At 34.2% G+C, this 23777-nt stretch overlaps 2 protein-coding genes across 2 annotated transcripts in view; both read right to left on the reverse strand.

Annotated features, from left to right (window-relative positions):
• Positions 1 to 23777, reverse strand: part of Schip1 (Schwannomin interacting protein 1) — a 225802-nt gene that overhangs the window by 161330 nt on the left and 40695 nt on the right. The window lies entirely within an intron of this gene.
• On the reverse strand, positions 152 to 553 carry LOC146999211 (protein GVQW3-like). Its single transcript, XM_085813103.1, has one exon. The coding sequence runs from the start codon at positions 551 to 553 to the stop codon at positions 152 to 154; it is 402 nt and encodes a 133-aa protein (XP_085669229.1).

The following is a 23777-nucleotide window of genomic DNA, read 5'->3' on the forward strand; positions in this document are numbered from 1 at the left end:
ACGCATGCTTCCACTGTTGCTGTCCCGCTTTGTCTCTGGCTCAGTTATGGCACCAGGTCTCATCAACTGTGACGATCCGCTCCATGAAAGCGGGGTCTTCCTGATACCGAAACAGATGTTGCAGTGCTAGCCCCATACGCAGTTCCTCTTACTAGTCGGTGAGCTGCTTCGGAACCCAAGTGGCACACACCTTCCGATATCGCAACCTGTCGTGAACAATTGTCCACACGCTTCCATAGCTGACATCCACCTTCACCGCCAACAAGCGCAATGTAACACGCCGATCACGTCTCACTAGGTAGTCCCCCTTGTCGATGAGATCGCTCGTGATGACAGTGTTTGCCTGGCCTGGTCTCGGGTCATCACCCACACTCTCACGGCCTGCACGAAAACGGGCACTCCATTTTCTTACAGACTTGTCAGAGACACATTTCTCCCCGTAAAGTGTCATCATCCGGCGATGAATAGCTGCCGGTTTCTCACCTTCCGCTGTCAGAAATCGGATAACACCTCGCTGCTCCTCAGTCGTCGAATTTTGCAACGCGAACGCCATCCTGTCCTTATACGGACTGCGTATCAATTTTTTTTAAATTAAAGAAACACAATAAGTTCCCTATGTACCACATCGTAGGACGCCGCTTTTGACAAGAGCCTCTTCTCTCTCCTGCGCATGCTCCGATCCCAGTCAGAGACTCCAATCGCATACCGAGATGTCTCGCTACGTTCTCCCATGGTGGAATATGCAAATATTTAACTGTTATGTTTTTACGTCGCTTCGTACCTTTTCACTTGATCACCTCTTATAAAATAGTTAATGTGTGTGTTATTCGTTACTTTAAAATTTTATAAAATTACTTTAAAGAAATGCCTGGCAGGCTGGAGGATTAGTGCTCGGGGGCCAGATTCGGCCCCTTTGCCGTAGTTTGGAGACTCCTACTCTAGCTGATTTTTCTACATTGTTAGCCTATATTTCTATCACTTATCTGTTCTCCATTCTAATATTATGTTCTTCTCCCTTCCTGAAAGTATCAAAACCTTACTTGATTTTCTTATGCAATCATTAGGCCATTTAATGCACAATTTTTTTAGGAAGAATAAAATACGAAATTCTGTTGCTACAAAGAATGATTGCACAGAATTCGAGCAAAATTCTGTGATTAAATAAATGTATGCTTTTAGAAAATTAAGCAAGACAGAATATGTTACCGTTTGGCTATTATTTAGCTATCATTAAATAGCACAATAAATTTACAGAAATTGTTTCCCCTTAATATACTTTGTTTAAATGGAAAAGCACACTGATAGCGTACTGGTTATTTTTCATATTGGTATTAAACTTAGCTTCTGTCTATGCCTTTGGATATAGAAGATGTGTCAAGATTTTCTTTCTTTAATCCATGCCGTTAATTACTAAATAATGAATAATCTACACATATATGTGTATGTTCCTCGCACTGTGAAAAAAATGGCATCCCTGAAGTTTTGAAGCCTTAAATAACTTAGCGTAAAGCCAAGAACGCGCACAATCTTCCATCCAAACATGTGGACTTTTAAGCCCAAATTTTCACTTAATATTTTATTTATTTTATATGTTGAACGAACTTCAAGAAATTTTATTGTTAAACTTAACGATTTAAATGCAATACATTGCCACTCGGCAAAGCGTAAAATATTTCTTCTTCAAATTTAATCAGAAAACTGAGCAATTAGAAGAAATGTATTGCCATTTCTCAGGATAAAATAGTTCTATCTTCCATGTATCGATGGATTGCCATTCTATAAAATGTAAGATATTTTCTTTTTCTTCAAATTCAATCTGTTTCTAGTGGAAACTAAACGATTTATAAGAAAAAAAAAATTCTTGCTCTCTATAATTTATGCAGAACCGGAAAATGTAAGCCTCAAGTGAACAATTAGAAGGGGCGCTAAATTAGCCACGGAGATTTAGAAACTTATTTCCATAAAGAAATTATGATTTTCAACTTCAGTATACACCAAAACATATTAAACTAATTTTTTCTTGTAAACAATCCAGCTGAGTTATAAAAAGAATTAATAACATTAATTTATTCTCAAAAGAGTTCAGGTTTCAGAGTAGTTCAGGTTTCAGAGTATTATTTTCCAGCATTAAAATTGACTACTGGAAAGGAGTATATTGAAGTTAATGAGTACTGATGAACTGACCAAATGCAGTTTGGAACTTATTAAAAGATGACAGAAAACTTTGTTTTGCAGAAGACTTGAACACACGAGTCACTTTGATCAATCTGAGAAAGGCAAAACTGTAACGGCGTTGTACTTACAAAGTTAAATTGCAGCTGGGCATAAGCTAATGCAGGAGGATATCATTTAAACATATAGAAAGCTGATAAACAAATAATCAAATTGGAAATATAGATATTAATTTTTAATTATGTACAGCGTTAAATATAGTCAACAATGTCGAGTATAGGGGAGAGTGTGCCGCTGTACTCCTATTGCTGCAGGAAACTTACGTTGTAGAGGTGTTTGAGACAGGTTACATATGACTCAACATGGCTGAGTAGGTAGTGGCACAATATGTAATGACTGAGGCAATTTTATTTTGCGGAGATCTGATACTGCTAGAGGCCCACGCTGACAAATTTGTGGAAGTTGGCTTTTTAAGCTGATATTCTGAAATCTGTGGACAGTCAAATATGTAATTATCCGCTGTTCCTTTCATAATGCATACGTAGAGATCTACGCCACTGCGCTGGAAGCTATGCAAGTATGCTGGGAATCGACTATGTCCAGAGAAGCAGTGTGTCAGTAAAGCAGAGCTGTTGCGTAACTCTATTGCTACTTTTGGACAGAAAAGGAACGCCCTGCGACCCGTGGTAGCTGTGAGTCATCTTTCCTGCAACGTTTTGAACGTGTGCTCCTGAGCGGTCCGCTTAAGATATGATACTGGAAGGAAAGATGAAAGTACATCATCTTGGATGTTTTTCGCTGCCTGCTTTGCCAGATCATCAGCTAGTTCATTTCCGATGATACCTTTGTGTGTAGAAGTTCGAGTTAACAGGTGACGAATATTATGTACTAGTGGGCTTTTGCTAGTTGTTCCTGATATGGCCTGAAGGCTACACGCCCGAGTCACCAATAATAATGGCATTTGGCGCATGTTCAATTGCTGCAAAGACTCTTCAATAGCTACATAGACTAAACTTTCATAGAAAATATGATACCGTAAACATCAGATCTACTCCTTCTATCATTAATTCATACTACTTTGCCATAGCAAGCTTTCCAAAGTTCACTAGCCGAAATTGCGGATTGTCTTTTGCAGCCTAACGCATGAAAGCTCATTGGAATAGCATCAGGAGGATAAACAAAGCTGTTTAAAAATAAAATGTACCGTTTAATTGGTCTTTGCTTTATTTTTTGTGTAGAATTTACCGAAGAACGAGGGGTATGTTTCGAGGTTTATTTTCTTATATGCATGTTCAGTTTGTTTGCTGGAACTTTATAGTTGGTTTCATTTATGGTTGTTTTCGAAGCAAACACTTATTGCTAGATAGATTCAACCGATCGGTACATTAGTTTGTCTCATTTTTTGCCAACCAGAATGTAAATATATAAAATAAGGTAACGCTGCTTTCTTGAGTTATTAGGCTATTTATAGGGAAATAAAAAAAATGAATTTTTGAGTTTCAAAGAAATATAAAAGGAGGCTTAAAAGTTTGAATATTTTGGGGAGAATTTAAGGCTGTTTAGGATAATTCTAATGTAAATGATTTTGACACAAAAGAATATGTTTCAGAAAAGTCTTGTTTTGTTCTCTGAATCTAAATTGATCGATATAAAAGTGTATTTAAAGATATACTTCTTACTGAAAGAATTTTTAAAAATACCGTTTTGGAGAGACTAAAACATGCAGAAAGAGATGCAAATGAACACCATGAATTGTTGACTGTATTGAAAAAATAAATAAATAAAAAATCGAAATCAGTTAGACCAAGAAGGCGAGTTTTTCATTGTTGCTAATAAAGTTAGTGGCAAACTCTTATCATATTCGTGAAATTTAACACATTCAAGCACATTGAGTAAAGTGATTGTGCAGGATAAAAGTGAAGATAAAATATTAAGCATCATTAAATGTCTTAATATTAAAATTGTACTTATATTGTGGTGATATCATTCATTTTAAAAGAATTCCATCCAGCAGGACTGTGCAGGATACTTTTAATGTAACATTTAAATGCTTTCAAAATATGTATTCCGGTTTAAAATATTCATTTACTAATGAGAAAAAGATCTCTTCCTGTGTACCAAAAACAGATGTTTCCTTTTGCTAGCAAACGTACAAACTTGCACTCCAGATAAGTCCTAAATTATAGAATAAAGCATTCTAAAATACAAGATCTAAATTTTCTAAATTTTATGATAAGCTATGTTTTAAAGTACACGCTTCGTAGAAGCAAGTTTTCAAAACACGATGGAAAAAAATGTTTAAAAAATACAAAAAAATTATGTTCAAATATTTTCATAAAGTTCAATATATCCGATTTTTATACATTTTGAAGTTTGCTATAGCCATATAAAATAACATTCAGTCTATAGGAAACTTGACAGGACCGAAACTTTCGTTCGTTATATTTGAGAAATCATTTTAAATGGATTTTTGTGCAGCGAGGTTTACTGCACTTCAACCACAAAAAAAAAAAAAAAAAAAAAAAAAAAAAAAAAAAAATTCTGAAGAAAGTAAAAAATACCCATTTGATTCTTTTGATATTAAAAGAGACATTTCAGCACTTCATCTTTCCCAAATAGAGATAAAGACTAGTGTAAAATATCTTATAGTGTTATCACCACCGCTTCTGATTTCAAACTCATCTAGAGATTTATCTCCACCGCTCCTGTTTCCAAACTCATTCATTTGTATGAGATAGCGCGAACAATAAGATTTGAGGCGAAGAAAGAGAAAAAAAAGTTGTTGAGAAAAGTTCGATGCTGATCTCTTCTCGTCACCACTTCAAGGAAGTGAAAGGCTCTTTCATTTCTCGCCCTCATCCAACCCAAGTGGCACTCGGAACAACTAAAGCAATCGAAAGCCATTAAGCCCCGCAAAGTGCTAAAGAATGTACAAAGGATCCAGTGGAGTTCTTTAGACTCATTTATTTTTGAGGCTTTACAAGGTACAGATCTAATTTCCCCATTGTTGGACGAAAAATTTACAGCTGATGAGATTATCAGTTTAAAACGAGATCTGATAGATATGTGCCATAAAAAAAATAGTGCTACTAGCTCCAATAATTGAGAATCTATCTGATGTTCCATCTTCGATTTTTCTTCATTTAGTGTATAGTTTCTTGACAAATTTGATTCACTGCCCATTTTATGAAGATTTTTATATTCGGCGTCCTCTTCATGTTTGTTCATCATCCCCTACCCTTGCAACAATGATACACAGTAGAGGCAGCTTAACGTGATCGCGGTTAATGTTATCATTCGATATTGTTATCGATTGCCGAAGTCCGGCCCGTTTGTATAAGAGAGATATGAAAAGTACATTGCCTTATATTGATCAACAATTCGGTTAATGTGATCCAATAATTTTTTCTAAACTGAGATAAAATCGCCAAATATGGTCAATAGATTATGAAATTGCCAAGTAAGAGATTTAGTTGCCAAACAGCTTGGTTTGGATTTAAGCCACCCGTTTAAAACTAGGCAGAAAGCAACATTCGTTTTGTGTGGACTTTGAATAATTCTCTCTTTGGAAGTAGTAGTATTGTCAAATAATTTCTTTAAACTGAGGTAAACTGAGGTCGCCAATATGATCGAAACAGATTATAAAATTGCGCAAATAAGAGATTTAGTTGCCAAACAGCTTGATTTTTGGCTAAGTTACCCATTTAAAACTAGGCAAAAAGGAACATTAGTTTTGTGTGGACCTAAAGTTTTTGTTGCATTAGCTTGTGTTTTATTTACATTCGTTTGTGTGGACTTAGAGCAACATTAGTTTTATGTGGACTGGAGAAACTTCCACCTTCTAGATCCAAAAGTCCTCATTTTAAATATACTACAAGTTAATTTGCATTGTGGTGAGGAATAGAGAAAGGAGAAGTTAAAGCAAAGATCAAAATCATAGTAAGTGATTAGTTTAACATAAGAATCTTATAAGATATGACACTAGGAAGAATTCTTTCCATTTTCTCAGCTAAGGAATGGATAGGAATGAATCGTTATTTAAGTGCATTCCTAACTCTATTTTAATTTCGATATGTCATTGCAAGAAACTCCTTAGAATCATTGATGCTTCACTCAAATGAATATATGATAAATTGATATTGCTGGATTACACAAAATTAGAAAAAAATTAAACAAATGAATAAGATTCAAACACCTAGCTTGAATGCATACAAATTTGTTTTCGGAAACTAGTGTTTTAGATATTTATTTGTGTAGATCCTGCACTAAATACTGAAACATAGCCTCTGAATATTTTTCTGATATATATATCTCTATTTTAAGCCTTGCTTGTTTACAAATAAATATCATTAAAATACTTCTTGTAACTATTTAAAAGTCTAGTTCTCTTAGGAAGCATACACCATGAGTTTAAAAAGAGTATTGAAGAATTATCTTCTAACCTTGTGGAACAAAAAATGTCGGAGGAAGGGCACATAAGACTCTTTTATTCAAACACAAAATTAACTATTACTCAACTAGGGTTTACACAAGCAAGCACTTCTGACTTAACAGAAATACAATTTTATATGTAGTAGATTAGCCTAATGGCTTACAGAATAATTTTAACGCGCAGGAAAGGCTCTGGTTTGTAGAAAACCGGTGAGACCAAGTTAAATGGCTAGAAGCACTCAACGCCATAGAATCAAATCACTAATAATCGCATCACAACGTGGCCTGGAGTAGGCAGATACGATCTAAAACTAACTTCCGAAACTCTTTCTTAAATCGTTTTTCTTTCTATCTCAATTTGAATAAACGCTCGCATTTACATTCTGGCATAAAAAGCGTGTGTGAAAAGAAAATGGGAAAGTACTTAAAATTAACTATTAGTTAAAAATAAATAGATAAACCTCACAAAGTATTAATCGGTAACTCATATAATTCTAATTTAGGCCCTCTGTTCAAAGTTTTGTTGAGATGCTTTAGCAGATGACGTTTCATGCCATAATTTTTGTTTTAAATGATGATGCATCACAGGAATTATCGTCTACATTTGGATGCTGTAACTTGTTTGGCAAGATACTAGCAGTTTCATGCCTTAAGTAAACACTGCAAGACGGTTATCAGCGACTAGTTCTGTTAGAAATTTAATAGCTTATGACTTTAAAGATCATAAAAATATTCGAAATATTTAGAAAATCATTGATTTAAAGTGTTCAATTATCTTTGATGTTAGAAAACACTGTAAATTACTTGAAACTGTTGATAATGCACTGAAGGTCTTAGACACCATTCCAAACTAATATCAAGGAACTGGTGATTTAACGTACGAAAAATCATACAAGACGTCGAAAATGCTGCTGTAAAACTTGCGGCGGATTTAGCAGAACGGCTTGACATAGGGATTAATACTAAAACTGTTTTAAGATCTATTAACGGCACATCGGTATAATGAGCGATTAGAAAGAAGAACATTCTTCGTCTATTAGGAGAATAAGCTGATTTATGATATTAAACAGTGTTATGTTTGAACAAGAATCAAAATTTAATATAGTTTTTCCGTCCGATGAACGACAACTGTGCGGCGAAAGCCGAATGAAGGATTGAATAAGAAAACCAAACTGCCTGTCCTTTAAGCATAGGATGGAGAAATAATGCTTTGGTAATGTTTCGGATGAAACATTTCTTTTTATACAAAATGGTGCTCCAGTTTGGCGACTGCTGGCCAGTTTGGCGAGATAGCCATTTACTCAGTGATAAATAGACTTGGCCCTGTATTCTTATTTTTCCGGCAGAGCATCGTTACTCTCAAGCTTTTCATGTTACATTATACAGAAAAATACAACAATTTGACTTTCGCTAAAATTTCGCTAAAATTCTGTATCTATGTACAAAAGTCGTAGCAATATTCTTAATGAAAACCTAAATCTTCTGCAGTCAAACTTGGCATTCAAAATACATTCAAGTTCTATCACGATAACGAGCCTAAACATACAGCCTAAATGTTAGTTTGAGGTTATTATACAACTGTCTCGACGTTATCAAAATGCCTCCATATTAAATTCTATCGTACATGTACAGAGAGATTAATTTGCACAAAAGGATAAATAAATATGATATTTTTTCCAGAGCTCCGTTAAAGCAATCCTTACCGAAAAATGGTCTCCAATGGAAAAATTCGTTAAGGAAAAAATTCGTTAAAACCACACCAGAGAGAATGAAAAGTATAATTATATTTAAAGGATATAAACGAAATACTGAATTTTCCATTATTTTGATGCTTTTTATAAAATATAAACTGTTTGCTTAAAGTGTCCGAACGTTTGTTTTGAATAAATTAGTTTTTTTTCTTTTTTCTTTTTTTTAAGTTCAAAGGGGCTTTTTTTGTCCCTGAAGGACTATTGTTTTCGTTTTGCGATTGCGCGTCGATTCACTACAAACGGCGAATCACTTTTCAAACTGTTGCCACAAAGTATTATCGCCCTGTGTTATATTTAAAGAAATTAAATGATGAAAAATCTGCATAAACGTATGTATATTTCTCGCATTGTGATAAAACAACGGTACACAGAGCCATCGAATTTTGAATGACGTAATCCTCCTACAAATTCAAGGATTTCAATTCGAGCAATGGCAACGTTGTACAGAAGAAACATTTTTATCTCCAGCGCGTGAGTCTCTGTATCGGAAATTCTAAAGATATGCTCATTTTAAAACTATTTTGCGATATTGCTGTTGAACTGAATTTTGTGGTTTAAGTGCGAAGAACGTGATATTAATTAAACAGAAGTAACACACAAAATGTTAAAAAAAGCCTCTTTGGACGTAATTTAAAATCTGAAATATTTCAGATTTTTTTTTTTTTTTTTTTTTTTAACTAAAAACATTTCGAATAATTTCCTTTTTTCAGGACAGGCAGGTTTTAAAGTAGATAATCAATAGTATAAATGAAAGAAAAATAAAGTCATATCGCAGATGTTTAGTAACTTATATTTACAAATAAAATTGAAACAAGTATCTGAAAAAAAATGTGTAACCCTGCAGGTGCTTCAATTTCTGCTTTGGCAACGACAGCGATTTAGTATGCGGAAGATAAGGCACGGACAACTGCATCCTCTCAAATAACTGAGACTCAAGGGACTAGGAGATCAATATGTTTATTTGTCCAGAAAGGATACGGGGAGAAGACAATACAAAGGCATAGAAACAGATAACAATAGGGTGGCAGAATAGTCAAAGGGTATTTCCAAATATTCTCTTACGTGCATAGGTATTAGTATTGGATTGAATGCACACAGATCCGATGAAAGTTGCTGAAATTTTTTTTTCCAAAAACATTTTACAATTTTGAAACTTTTCACACAAAAAAGACAGAATATGGCAGAGCACAATCAGTAGTCACCACTTCAAAATACTACGAACGTTGAATATAAGGTAATTAACGCAAAGAGGCTCAAATGCGTAAGCTCGCATGGTGATCTCTCAGTATTCTAAACTCAACTGAATGTTCGTTCACATTACCCCGCGAATACTGCAAAATTTGCCATGTGGCCGCTTTAAGTCTCATAAAGGTGTTTCACGTAAGGACAATTTCAACTGTAATTTCCCAAAGAGAAAAGTTCATAAAGTTTGGAAGATAGGAGAACATTTTCTCCTAGACTGAAAAACCAAAAAGGAGTCATAATGAACTGGACCATAGAATGAAAGTCATAATATAATTACAAAAGAACACACAAAATGTAAACAAGAATTTGAGTAGAAATAAAAAATAACTGTGTACAACATATAAAATTGAAGGAGCGCATGTTTTGAGTTTACGTCGGAAAATTTAAATCACTTTAAGTGAGCAACATACGGACGTAATTCTTTGACCTCCTAAAGTATTTCGGATTCAAACAATTTGAAATTCATAAGGTTATAAAATAATAACTTTCTTGTAAGAACGAGTATTAATTTTACTTAGAAACTTATCAGTTGTTTCAATATAAAGCTCTTCATGCGATCTTTGAAGAAAAGGCACATGTAGAAATATGCATTCGTAATGGGATAAAGCTATTTTTGTATATGTTGGAGTATGAGTAACTTTTTTTTTTGGTAGTCCATGTAGGCGATGCATACTGAACTATTGATGTTCTCTCTGGCATTACATTGTTTTTCCCCGTCAGTCGAAAATTTCCAGTACCTTTGATTTCTCAAAATTGTTGGAAGGCAAACAGAGTTACAGTTACATACGAATCGAACCAGTTACCAGTTATAAGCCTAGGACCAACTACATAGGGATAGAAAAAGTTATAGTTTTAAATGTCGCCAAGGTTGCAGCATTTTGGAGATTTATAGCCAAATTTGGCAACAAAAATTTGTCTCGAAGACCATCGCAAGCTTGGCGCTATCTCGCAAATTTCTCAAGATGGCCGTTTACCTTAATGATCAATGGACTTGCCCCTATAACCCGGGTGATTTTTCACGAATTCTGAGGTCTTTCGTATTCCATTATACAAGAGATACTATAAATTAAATATAATTTCACTAAAATTATTACATACATTCAAAAGTCATAACAAATTTAAATATGAAAATTTATGATGAACCAGCATTCATTAGGATTATACGTATAGTGGTTTCAGTGCAAAGTAGGTTTTAGCAACTATTGGCCAGTCTGAGACAATAAACTCGAAGCTAGTAAATAATTGGATACTTTAATCAACACGGAAATACTCATCATTTTTCTAATATTTATGCAATTATTTGACGATACTCAAGTAAAGGAAGTTTTTCCATCTCACTTTGCTTTTGGTTTTTAGTTTACCGATGATCTCAACATGGTTATGATAAAATAATAGCAGCCTTCGAAACTAGTACAGCACAAATGTGTAAAAACTAATGCCGATTGCTTGTTTGAACTTTTAATAGCAGCAGCCTTTTCACATCTATATGCACAAAGCTTCCTAAATTTTCAGATTACAGTAGGCTTCGCTTAATGTGATGACGTTTACCCACCTTTAGTTTGATAACATTAATAGAATAACACTAAAAGGGGATAAAAAGTGCATTTCAAAATACGTGTGGAATTAAACGAATTAAATATAAATATAACTACAAATACATAAATAGCTGCTTTTACTGTATTTTAATTAGGAAAATTGAAAATTTTGCTTATGCACTGTTCATAATATCATATATATAAAAGTTCATAACCGTTCTGGAAATTATCCGACCGATACTATATTCCTAAACTTATACTTAGAAGGAATCGTCCATTCACCTAAAGAGAATATTTCAATGTTAAATTTAAAATTAGACGAAAAGCAACCTGAGGTTGACGTACATATTGTTACGAAATGTCCAGGCGCGGTAAGATAGCTTCCCCGCAAAGCAGTTTTAGGGCTGCTATAAAATGGCAAGGGAAGGGAAGGTTGCCACATTTGGCGAGAAATCGATCATTTGGCGACAAAATTGGCGATATACCATGGACGGATGGAGAACCTTCTGGAACGAATTCTTACCAGTTTAGCCCTTCTCGAACACATGCCGGCAGCTATATAAACCCTGCTGGTCCGCAGTCAGAGTGTGTGTGTGCCTCGCATAGAGCGCGAGAGAGTCAGTATCGAGTTGGTGTCTCATCTAGCGAGTCAATCCCTGCGGAGTCGATCGAGTTGACAGCCGGGCAGCGAATGCCGAGTGGGTCGTCGAGTTCACCGAAAGAGTCTTTTAGTGTATCGCGGTTAGTGCATCGTCGAGAGAGCGTGTTGAGCTCCGGGAACGACTGAACCAAGGAGTCGGGAGCTGTGCTCGTGTGTCGTCGAGTGCATCGCGAGTTGTAGCGTGGAGAGTCTTGAAGTTCTGAGAACGACCAAGTAGAATCGGGAGCTGTACTTCGGAAAGTAGAGTCGGGTGCTTTGCAGGAGGCTGTCTCCACCGTTATTGCCTGACAGTGTGAAGGCTGTGTCGCTGACTGTTTCAGTATGTTTATGGTAGATCTTCGACAACTGTAAAAAGTGTTATTGGAGCTGTCCTGATTAATATTGGCTAAATAAAGTGTGTTTCGATACGTCATCAAGTGTCGTCGTCATTCACTCCAAATCTACAAACCCCGTACGAACGTGAAGGAAGAAAATAAAGCAACAACTGGTGTCAGAAGAATAGGAAAAAAGTAACAATATTTTAAGGGATTTTTTTTTCAGAAGCAGGGAAAGAAAAATTTCTGCGGAATATTATTTTGCTTCTGAAGAAGAGGGTTGGTGTCTAATCACTTTCGAAATCCATAGAGTTATTCCAAATCTACGACAAACCAGGGTTCCTTTTTGAATAATTTTAAATGGTTGACTGAAATCGAAAAGAAATTATCTCTCAACTCAGTCCTTTACTTGGCGAAATTTACCTATCACTTGCCAATTTTCAGAATCAATTTTAACCGTATTTCGAAACTTTACTTCAGTTTAAAAAATATTCTATAAAAAGTGTTATTGGAGCTATAAAATTTAGTTTTAATATTTTTAATATTCTATAAAAAGTGTAATCTTCGATAATATTAACCGAATCAAAATAAGCGAAGTATTTTCTAAATTTTCATATACAAACGGGCGGGACATGAATAATTCTATTAACAATATTCGAAGGATAGCATTAACTGAGACACATTAAATATTAATCGAATTATTGATAACATCAGTAAAAGAAATATTTTCCACTCTTTCATATACAAACGGGCGAGACTTGTGTAATTCTATAACAACAGTATCAAAATGATAATATTGTCCGCAATCACAATAAATATTAACCGGATTATTGATAACAATAAGAGACGCAATTTCCTAGTTTTTGTATACAGAGAAGAGGGATTTGGGAAATTCGATAATGATATCCGAATGAATATATTAATCGCGTTAACAACATTAGGGAAATTTGAAGAATGCTAATAGCCCTATTATTGTTATCTACTTTTATGATTTGCGTTAGTTGAACTGTTTGCATGTTAATTTTAAGATATTATGATGAATGAGTTTTAAGGTTTGAGCTACATAGTTATGATTCAGAACGGTGAAGAAAATATATATATATATATATATATATATATATATATATATATACTGGGAAAAAAAAAAGAAGGCGAAGAGAGAAAAAAAAAATGTGTTTGTCGTGGTCACAGTCTACGACAACGTTTACAAGTAACGTTTCCGAAAATGAGAGGAATCAAGAACAATCCGAGAGATATTATTGATCAATCAAAATGGTTTACTTCTCTCCTTGTGCTCGACGAGATAACATCAATATTAACACATTAAAAAAATTATTCGAGACAGATCATCGGGAATGAAAATAAGGGTTGAACATTGGACAAGGCACAGATACGTTGGTTGGTCATTTTAACTTAAAGCATTACCCAATCTGTTAGAGAGTTGAGTCTTACTAATTGATAATAATCAGCGCACTCATCGAGAGAAATGTAACTCATTTTTCATAGAAAAATTTTGGTTTACTTCATTTTGGATTCTTTATTTTTTAATGTACAAGGCCTTTGTAAGAATCTGAATAAAAAAGGTTGTCGAGACATTGGGCATTTTGGAAGCAGGAGTTGTGAAAAATGAGAAACACCTTCGCCAGATATCGAAACATGGACCTCTGGAATACGCGCTTAGCATGCAGACCGCTATGTTACGAAGATGGGAGAAATACCTTATATACTCCCCCTTTTAAAGGGAGACTGGGGTTTTAGATGACCCAGTCGCCAAATCATGGGTAAGGAGAATCATCATCCACCCCCTTTAGTTCAGATGCCACTGTAAAGACATTAGGTTTATTTGGAAACAGGAGACTTGAAAAAATAAGCAACGCCTTCGCTGGGAATCGAACCACAGACCTCTGGAATACGCGCCCACGTGCAGACCACTACACTACGAAGGCATGCTAAGAAGGCGGGAGAAATGCCTTATAAGGTGTCCGCCTTGTATAAAAAATCTGGAGCATGCGAGGTGCAAAACTGTATACTTATTAATAAGCGTTGATTTTGATTCATAGATTGCCTTTTCGTGCAATTTGGATTTCAAAGTAATACACGACAAGCTGGTAATTACAAACTATGCAGTTATGAGCTTCGTTTTGTGAGTGTGTTCAAGTTGAAAAAAAAAAGATCAAAGAATTTAAATTCTAAAGCAACTAATATCTATTTCTTTCCTTCTTATTAGTTGCTTTGGCATTAGTGTGTTTAAATGTAAATTTAAGATACGTTTCAGTAAGTTCCGTTGGAAATATATCTATAACTTTGAATTCACGATTCTTAGAAATCAGAGAATCGTTATTTATTTTATCATTAATATAGTGCCAACAAGAAATGCACTACGTATGCATATCTTCGAGATATCGTATAACCTCACAAAACACAGCCTTCCGAGTGTTCGTTCCTTGCTACATTCTTCTACATTCTCAAGATATCCTCAAGAAATCTTCCTCTCAGTAGTATCTGAGAGGACGACAGGATACAAAGACCTGCTTTATATATCTTCTGGACATTAAAAATATTTTCCAGACATATCTCTTAAATGCTTAATGTCACATTGCAATACATCCGCAGAATATCCTCGAACAAATTTGAGAAACATAAATCTCCATAAAAGCTGATAATAAGCATTCTTAAAAATTTTGGCGACGAAAGTCCTCTAAGAAAAGATGGGAGTCCTCAAGACATTATATAATGAATGTCTTCAGCACATCTTCGCATAGCCCAAGACAAAGCGACCTGAACAATACATTCTCAGAGTATTAATTTAAGATATCCTTAGGACAGCTGAGATAATTCTCAGCATCTCCCAGAAGAGCTGATTGTAAACATTCTTAGAAAATTTGACAGCGGAAGTCCTCCGAAAGAAAGATGAAGCATCAAGGCCTCTTATAATCAACGTCTTCAGGACAGCTTCGCGTATCCCGTAATATAGCGATCAAAACAAGACGTGCTCAGGATGTTAAATTACGAAATCCTCAAGGCACCTGAGATCAAGATCCTCAGGAGATCCTCAGTATGTCCTAGAAGAGCTGATAATGATCCTTCATAGAAGTTATGACGACGGAAGTCCTCCGAAAGAAAGATGAAGTTTCTCAAAACATTCCATAATCAACGTCTCTAGGATATCGTATATCTCGTAATATAGATATTCTCACTATGTTTCAGGACGTTACAATTCAAAAATGATATCCTAGGGATATTCTTTGTTACAGCGGGTTATTTAATTTATTAATAACTAGACAGAATTGTTAGTTTAAGGGTAAAAAAAACGAGCCTTCTGAGCTATTAAGACGTAAAGATTAAAAAAAAAAAAAAAAAAAAAAAAAAAACTGTGCTCATATTGTGAGAAGGGTGGGTAGATTCAACTGTTCCTGCAGATTTCCATCATACATATCAGCTTGATCATCTACGATAGGATGAAAGGGGATTTTCTCATCTGATGGTTATTCCCCCCCCCAATTTTCCAAATGCTCCGTTCTATTATGTGATTAACATTTTCCATTACCAGATGAAATGCTGAACATCCTTTGCTTCTTACACATCAGAGGAAAGTATACGACAGACTGCAGTCGATATCACTACTATTTCTGATGCTTCCATAGCAGGAAGGCAGACATCTTGTGTTTTCTAGCAAGAAAATAAGTTTTTATCTTTTTATTTTTGTTTTTAGGGGAAAATAATTGAACAAATGAAGGAAAAAAACCATCTTTATATAAATATATAAAGAAAACGTAATTTTATGTTTAATGGTTTTTCATTCTTCTAGAAGGGCGGAAAACTAGATACAAAGTTTTCTTATCTTTTCAAGAAATTAATAACATGCGTTGAATTAATTTATGAGTGTAAATAACGAAGAAATATTTTTAGTTCCTATTTCTAAAACATATTTTTCTCTTTATGCCTTTTCGGTTAAAATTTTCAATTTAAGTTTTTACAGTGAAATTTATTTCAAAGTGTAATGACATTTTGTCCCGAATTGAGCTTTTATTCCTAACATGTTCAGCCTAGAAAAGGTTACTAGACAAGTAAACCGAGCATTGTAATTACCAAGCGAATTTACTAGAATAAAAAGCGAGTTGTCACTTAAGTTAGTGGCGCAGCTACAGCTTTTGCCGCCCGGGCGATCCTTGAATTTACTGCCCCTCTTTATGTGCAAACAAATAACTAAAAAAATGTCAGTCAAAATGGCACACAAAGAAATAATTATTATTTTGCTTGTTCTTTTATTTTCAAAATCCTCGATGACATCATAGAATTCTACTTGATTGTTCCAGTTGGTGCAATGTAGACAGTATAGAAAGATTTCTTAAAAATGCGAAATAAACATTTATAGTTCTTAAATACTTCTTAAGTGCAAGATAAACATTTATGCTTACAGGTACTTAAAATAATTGTAGTTCTTTAAATGCTTTAAATGTAAAACAAACATTTGATTCTTAAATACTTTTTAATGATTTCTATTTAGAAAACTTTTCTTGCAACCAGCAGCGCTTACAGTAATTGTGAGGCAAGTTCGCGTATTATTACGATATTTGGAACTTTATTCTAGAGATTGTATTTTAGAATAACCTACAAAAATTCAAAAGGACCTCCTTCCATGTGTCTGTTTCGTTTTCCGTTGCAATAACTGAAATAAAACTCTTGAAATACTTCTGTTTTAACAAGGAATTATACCTCATTAATATCACAGATATCATAATTTAGATCGCATTCTTAATTTTCATTCAAAAGCTTCAACGGAATGAAAAGGTGTAGCGAGGGCATGTAGCTCCCGACATCTCATGGTGTTTTCTTTGAACATTTTATCCTCCACCCCTCAAAAAACACTTCTCAATTTAATCCGGTATGCAGTGAAAATCACATTGTTCTTTACGTGCCTCAACGATTCACGCAAAAAATGAGCCCCCAAAATATGTCGGTTGGGGCGGACTACCCTCTCCGCGACCCTCTAGCCACGCCACTTGCTTTAATCTGAAACATTGTCAGAGTAGAAAGAAAGTTAAATTAATCTTTTTATTTACTCTCTAAGTGAACAGAAGGCACAAGTTGTGCTACGGACGAAACTCCTCTACTTGAGAGTACTTAAATAACTGGTAAGAGTACAAGTATTCTTCTCTTACCAACTTCTCGAAAGGATTTTCGGCTCCCCGTGCTTTGAGGGTTTCACTGCCGTACAGGCACTGTAAGCTTACAAACATCAGTGTCTTCGAACCAAAACCGGGCCCATCGGTACAGTTGGCAGCGTAACTAAGCGCTATACCAGCTGGGACGCTATTTAACATAAGACTGAAAGTGTTTCAAGTAACATATTCTGATACTATACACAAAATCTCATATAGTGAATCTTCTGTTTGGTCAGGCTAGTTCATAACTGTGTGATTCATCAGCATTTAATGATACTGTTTTGAAAAACAGTCTAAATCTGAAAACAGCTGTGAAATTTGCTCTTTCTCAAAAAGAATCTGATATTCCGCATGGACCCTCCAGGTGCTGGAAAAGCAACAACTGTTGGGGAGTGCATTCTTCAAGCAGTCCCTCAAAAATTAAAGGTTCTTGTGTCTGCTCCTTCACATATTATTGTTGGTAATTAAATGGAGAAAATAGGTCCTTACAAAGTAAAAACTTCATGTAGACATCACATAACTTGCTTGTACGGCATATTCAATTATACAAATTTTTTTGCTGCATTTCATTTAAACTTATTTCTTTGAATTATTCTAACTTAATGAACCAATTCCTCAAGCCAAGTTGAAAATAACATCAGAAATTGAAAGTTTTGAAATTAAATACCCCATTCAATTTATGTCGTATCGAAGTCAAACTTCTTCTTATTTTGTTTTCATAACGAGTATAAAACTTTCCCAAACATAAGAATCGGGAGACCGCATTAAAAGTTAGATTTCGCTACTGCGCCGTAATTAATTTTGTTTTTAATTTGGCATTGCCAAAACATGATTATTTTCGTCATTTAAAACACGTTTGTAATTGGAAGTATATGACTACGACTACTGACTGCGAAAATGAAGCCCGGTTACTTTTAAGCCAGGTAAGGGGGTGGATATATATATGTAATTCTGACCAAAACGTTTTTCATTCATGGTTTTAAATTATATTTGTGTTCCTTGGAGATGGTACATGGAAAGTTTCTTTATCATAAATTATTATATATATACATGTTTTATGTTTGGTACTGCCGCTTATAGTAAAAAAAAGGGAGGCGCACAACTAGATATTATACCAGTCTCATATGCAAAATTTCAACATGAGAGTTTAGCGTTTAAATATAAAAAATTAAAAAAATGAAATACAACATATAATTTCATAAACAAATGTAATTCAAAGCACAACAGAAAAACAATTTTTGAGATTTTATATGCAAAAGAAGTATTTTCCATTCAGAACTTCAGCTTCGCAATGCGAGGATATCAAAAGAATGGGACCGACTCTGTTGATTAAACCTGAAAGATAAATATTTTACATTTTGCGAATAGTAACAGTCTAGCGCGTGGAGATAAAAGTGTTTTATTTCGAACAGTATCGCTACTACTCGGTCTTAAATCTCTTAGACTCACATTTAGAACTGGATTTTACCACTAAGATTGACACTGCTGAGATCAGAGTAAATTTTGATCTACCTTTGACGCCGACAAGAAGCAGCCATTTATTACTGGAATAAAATCGACATGATAAAAAAGGAATTAAAAAATAGTAAATAAAATTTAACATTAAAATGAAGTGAATCTGAAATGATTCATATTTTTACGTTGCACCAGAGGGTTCGTTAAGGTTTTTTTATGCCTTCGCTCAGCTTGCAGTTTACTAATCAACTTAGACTGCCTCCTGCTAACACAGCGTTTTTTTTTTTTTATCTTTATGCTTAATAAAAACTTTGTTATTAAGCATCGCTTTCTTCGCAATTACAACACATAAAAGTCAACAGAAAAATTACAAAATTTTTAAAAGCAGTATATGTTTAGAATTTTGGATACAGTGTTAAGTCGTGGCCATGCATTTTTCTATTGTTTTTCTTAGTTCATCCTGTCAATGTTCTTAAGAAGATAACCTACAAATGTTTTTAGTCCTTTAAGCTTTAATTTTAAATAGCACTTTTTTCGCACTTATGTGGTATAAAATCCAACAATAAAATTACGAAATTTTTAAAAGGAGCATATGTTGAACTGTCGCTATTAATATTTTTAGCCTTTTTTCAGTTCTTCATATCATTTTACTGCTTCGTAAATGAAGAACTGTAACTATAAATCTCAATGGAAGAAGAATCACCCAGTTGTCAACATTTTCACGATACAACGTTTTTGATTTTCCCAATCAATGCCTTTATTCTTAAACGCATTACCCCGATTCGCTTATACTTTGCATTTAAAGGTGATCCCCGACTCCCGCTTATATCAGCTTTTATATTACGATTCTTCTACATGTTTCTTTAATCTGTCAATAATCTCTATATACTCGCTTTGTATGCATTACTGATTGGAGAATATATTCCTAATGTATTTTTCCCTCTAGCTTTATAGCGCTAGGGCCTGGAAATTTTAAGTTATTCGCTTAATTTTCTTCCTCTGTCGTACATATTTTTATCCTCTATGTGCCAGTTTATTGGTAAATTGTATCCCCTTGATTATTTTCATATTTAATCAATGTATTCAGTTCGTATTTGCATTATTGTATTAGCATTTCATTCATTTTATTTTCTTTTGTCTTTACTTCTTGAAACGTATTTTACGCAGATACTTCGTTAAGCTACCTGAAACTGATAGGTGTTCTCTCACTTAAGAAACTTAACAAACATGTAATTTTATCTTACTTCTGTTATTTACGTTCCAACTGTGGTGTGAGTAGAAGTGTTAGCACCGGAAAATTCGGATTCGAGATCCGGCCTCCTCAAAATTGATTGATTATTACGAAAACCTTTATGGTCCGAATAATTGTTGATGGTAAGTTTACGTTCCAGCTCGCTGTAGCTTTATCTACTTCTGATGTGCTCGATTTTTTGAAATCCGGGCCTTTCATTCTCTCATTCTCCTTTCTTCCTCCGATGTCCTTCTTGAGAACTGAGGTCAAGGCGCATTCATATCAGATGCCCCTGGGTAATTCAGCGGTGTAGTGACACTCAAGGTAATTGAGCCGTATTTGTCAGATATCAGCTCATCGTCCTTCAGTTGTACTATAACATAGAACACTAAATCCTTCTGTCAGAATAACTTCCCTACAGTGACTACTTCTGAAGATGACCAGTATTTTCGAGAACATAAATAAACTTTAGCATTGAACATTTCACCGATTTCTTGATGAGGATCTACAGGATACCAAAATCATCTGGAACCGTGGATGGTCAGAAAAGAAAAAAAGACCCTTAGAATAGGTTTGTTATGCAAAACGATTTAGCTGCTACAACATAGCAGTAAATTTAATGTTTATGGTAAGTTATATAGACTAATATAACTATACAAATTTTTTTAATAGAAACCTGAAAGCATCTGCGAAAACCTTTACAGATGCAATATGAAAAATGCTTATAAGTTTTATCAAGTTATCATATCTACCTAAATATTTGTTCGCTGTTGTTATACAACTGCCCTGAAGCTATCAAAGCTTCTCCATACTCTCTGGACTTGTATCCTATGGAATATGAATGAAATGAGTTGGAGAAAAAATAAGGAAACATGATACTTCATCGAAAACTCTAATAAAAACAATTCTTAGATAGTAAAATAAAGAGAACATTCTTACACGAAAAAATTAGTTGAACCTATGCCAACGCAGATGAAAAGATTATTTTAGCTAAAGCATTAGCCAACGAAATATAACATGTCCCGCTATTTTGACTCTTTTTATTCAATATAAACCGGTCTTTCAAAGTGTTCGAATATTTAAGTGAATTCATTTTCAGAACTTTGAAATAAATTATTATTTTTACCAAAAACATTTTGAATAAGTTTTTGCTAAACAGTCAAATTTTAGAAACGATAATCTATAGTATATGTGAGAAGTCATTTGCCAATATTTAGCTACTGGTATTTGCCAAAAAATTCTGAAAAACACAAGTATCCAAAAGCAAATGTGAGTCGCTGTATTTAAACTTTAATGCATTTATTTCGAATTTACTAACTTCTACGTCATAAAGAAATATTGATTTTAAAATTCCAAACATAAATTTCTGGATGCATTAGGGAATTTTAAATAAGAAAAGATTCAAAGTCATCAAACATAAGAAAATATATTATATAGAAACAGGAACATTATTCCTTAAACCATTTCTTCAAAGTGAAGGAGGCATAAAAGATTCACGGAAAACTTTTTCCTTTCTAAAGAAAGGTGCAATACCTTCATTTTTTCACTTGATCGACGAGGCACAAAAGAAGAACATGACGTGAGCAACGGAGAATTACACGAGAAAGAAATCTATAGAAAATCCATTTAGACTACGGTTGAAAGAAGAAGAGAATATTTTCGCTTCACTTGCCAAATTCGTAGTCTTCCGCGCGTGTAATTAAATGTACACAATTCATTTATTAATGCAGCTGCAAAGCAATTTCAGCTGAAACATTGACCAGTGGCTTCAGGGATGTTCACAATGAATCAGATTCAGGCAGCATTCAGAATTTATGAATTCTGGAATTCTATACTCTCTGTTGTTATAGTTATATAGTTATAATAGTAGCTCATAGTTTTTCCGTCTCAAGACTAATTTACTGATCAAATGCATTCCTTTAATTATTTTTATTTTTATTTAGCGTATTCGGTTTATATTTGCAATTTTGTATTAGAATTTCATCCATTTTATTTTCTCTTGCGTTTATTATTTGAAAGTTATTTTGTGCAGATTCTTCAAGAAATATCGTCTGCTTTTTTTAAATTAATTTTTCTTTCAAAATATCGCATGGAAACAAGTTGCAGGTATGTTTTGGCTGATAATATGTTTTGGCGCATTCCGAAAAGAAATACTCACATTCCATAATTCAGAAACGTTATGAAATGCAAGCTATTAAAATTTCGAAGTGCAAAATAAGCAGCATTATTAATTGGAAAGAGAAAAACCGTCAATCATTACTTCTACTTGGAGAAAAGACTAAAAAAATGCTCGTAAACGGTAAGCATCTTTTCTAATGTTTCTAAAGTTAAATCGTTGATAAAAAGAGAAATTCAATTGCAAATCTTAAAATACATCTGAAGCAACAGGATTATATACCAAGATCTACAACTTAAAATAGTTAAAAAACATAATGCTCACTATCTTTTGCCGAAGTAGATTACTGAACACGGAGCAATTTGTAAAATCCTGCTGTTGTCGTCATGTGAATAAATTTATTTGAAGAATGGTTGGTAGAGCCTCAAGAAGATTGGACTTCTACCCCAATTCTCAGAGAGCACCCCGAGCAGGGGTGTCTGAGGGTCTCCAACACCTCTACCCTTTTACAAAACCACACAAGGGGACGTTCGGGTCGCGATATATTTAGAGTGCCCCATGCCACAAAGACCCTATACATTTACAAACATGTATGCCTTCTCCGGGTTTTGAACCCGGGCGCTTCAGTACAACAAGAGGCTTATTAACCACTACATCGTCTGCGCGGCTGTAGAACTCTGTGAAAAAGCTGTTTAGCTGGACATAAATAGAAATATATTATGACCCTGGTAGTATGGATTTACTAAATGACTGCAACGAGAAAAGGTCCATTTATTCTCGAAAAAGAAATGAAAAAAGTACAAACTTGGCTACTTCGATAAAAAGTAAGTTTCATTAACGGATTTATGATAGTCGAACGATTCTCTTATAATGAGGAATTAAAACCGAAAAGGGTGGGTAAAAAGTGTTAATATCGACTCAACGTACTATCAAAAAATGTTTTACGCCTAATATTTATAGAAGAAATTCCATTTCTTTATCCCAGAGACCTTTAAAGGGGGAAGCGACATCAAGACAAAGTAATAACTCATACAGCTTCAAAAAGTGACAGTGTGTTCCTACAAAAAAATGAAGACTGGTATAGATATTGCATTTATACCTTTTTAACGTATTCTTGCGAAGTCCCCTGAGATTTTACCTACGGACTACTGTGTCTGGCCTATAAAAACGAGCTATTTCGAAGCACAAACCCACCATAATAGATTCATTCTGGAAAGAAGAATTTTGGAATTTTGGAAACCATTGGAAATGTTACGAAAAGGCTTTCTAACTTGGAAATCACGATGCAAAATTATAGTCCAGAAAAGCGGCTAGCAAATCGAGCATTTAAAAGATATGCTTTACATTTTAAACATTAATCAAATAACCCTGAGTTCGTTCTAAAACTGCGTTAACACTTTGTGTTTTTAAAAGATTAAATAAATAAAATGCTTACTTATTGAAACTCAAAATGATATATAGAAAATTTATTTATTTTTGAAAGAGAGACATATGTCTATATTTTAACCTAGCAAAATTTACTTTTACTTTGCTCATTAAATTTTGAGGTCTTTTCGAACTAGTAAAAGTCTGTATAACAAAAATAATAAAGTCTGTAAAAGTCTGCTTTTACACTAAAATACAAAAGACTTGTCGCGAAATTTTAAAAGGGGGAAGAGAAGAAATCTCATTTTCAACGTCGAGAGTGTAAATATATGCATT

This window comes from Stegodyphus dumicola, chromosome 1 (assembly GCF_044657685.1).
Source record: "Stegodyphus dumicola isolate Sdum_Otavi_A_Nest chromosome 1, ASM4465768v1".
NCBI lineage: Eukaryota > Metazoa > Arthropoda > Arachnida > Araneae > Eresidae > Stegodyphus > Stegodyphus dumicola.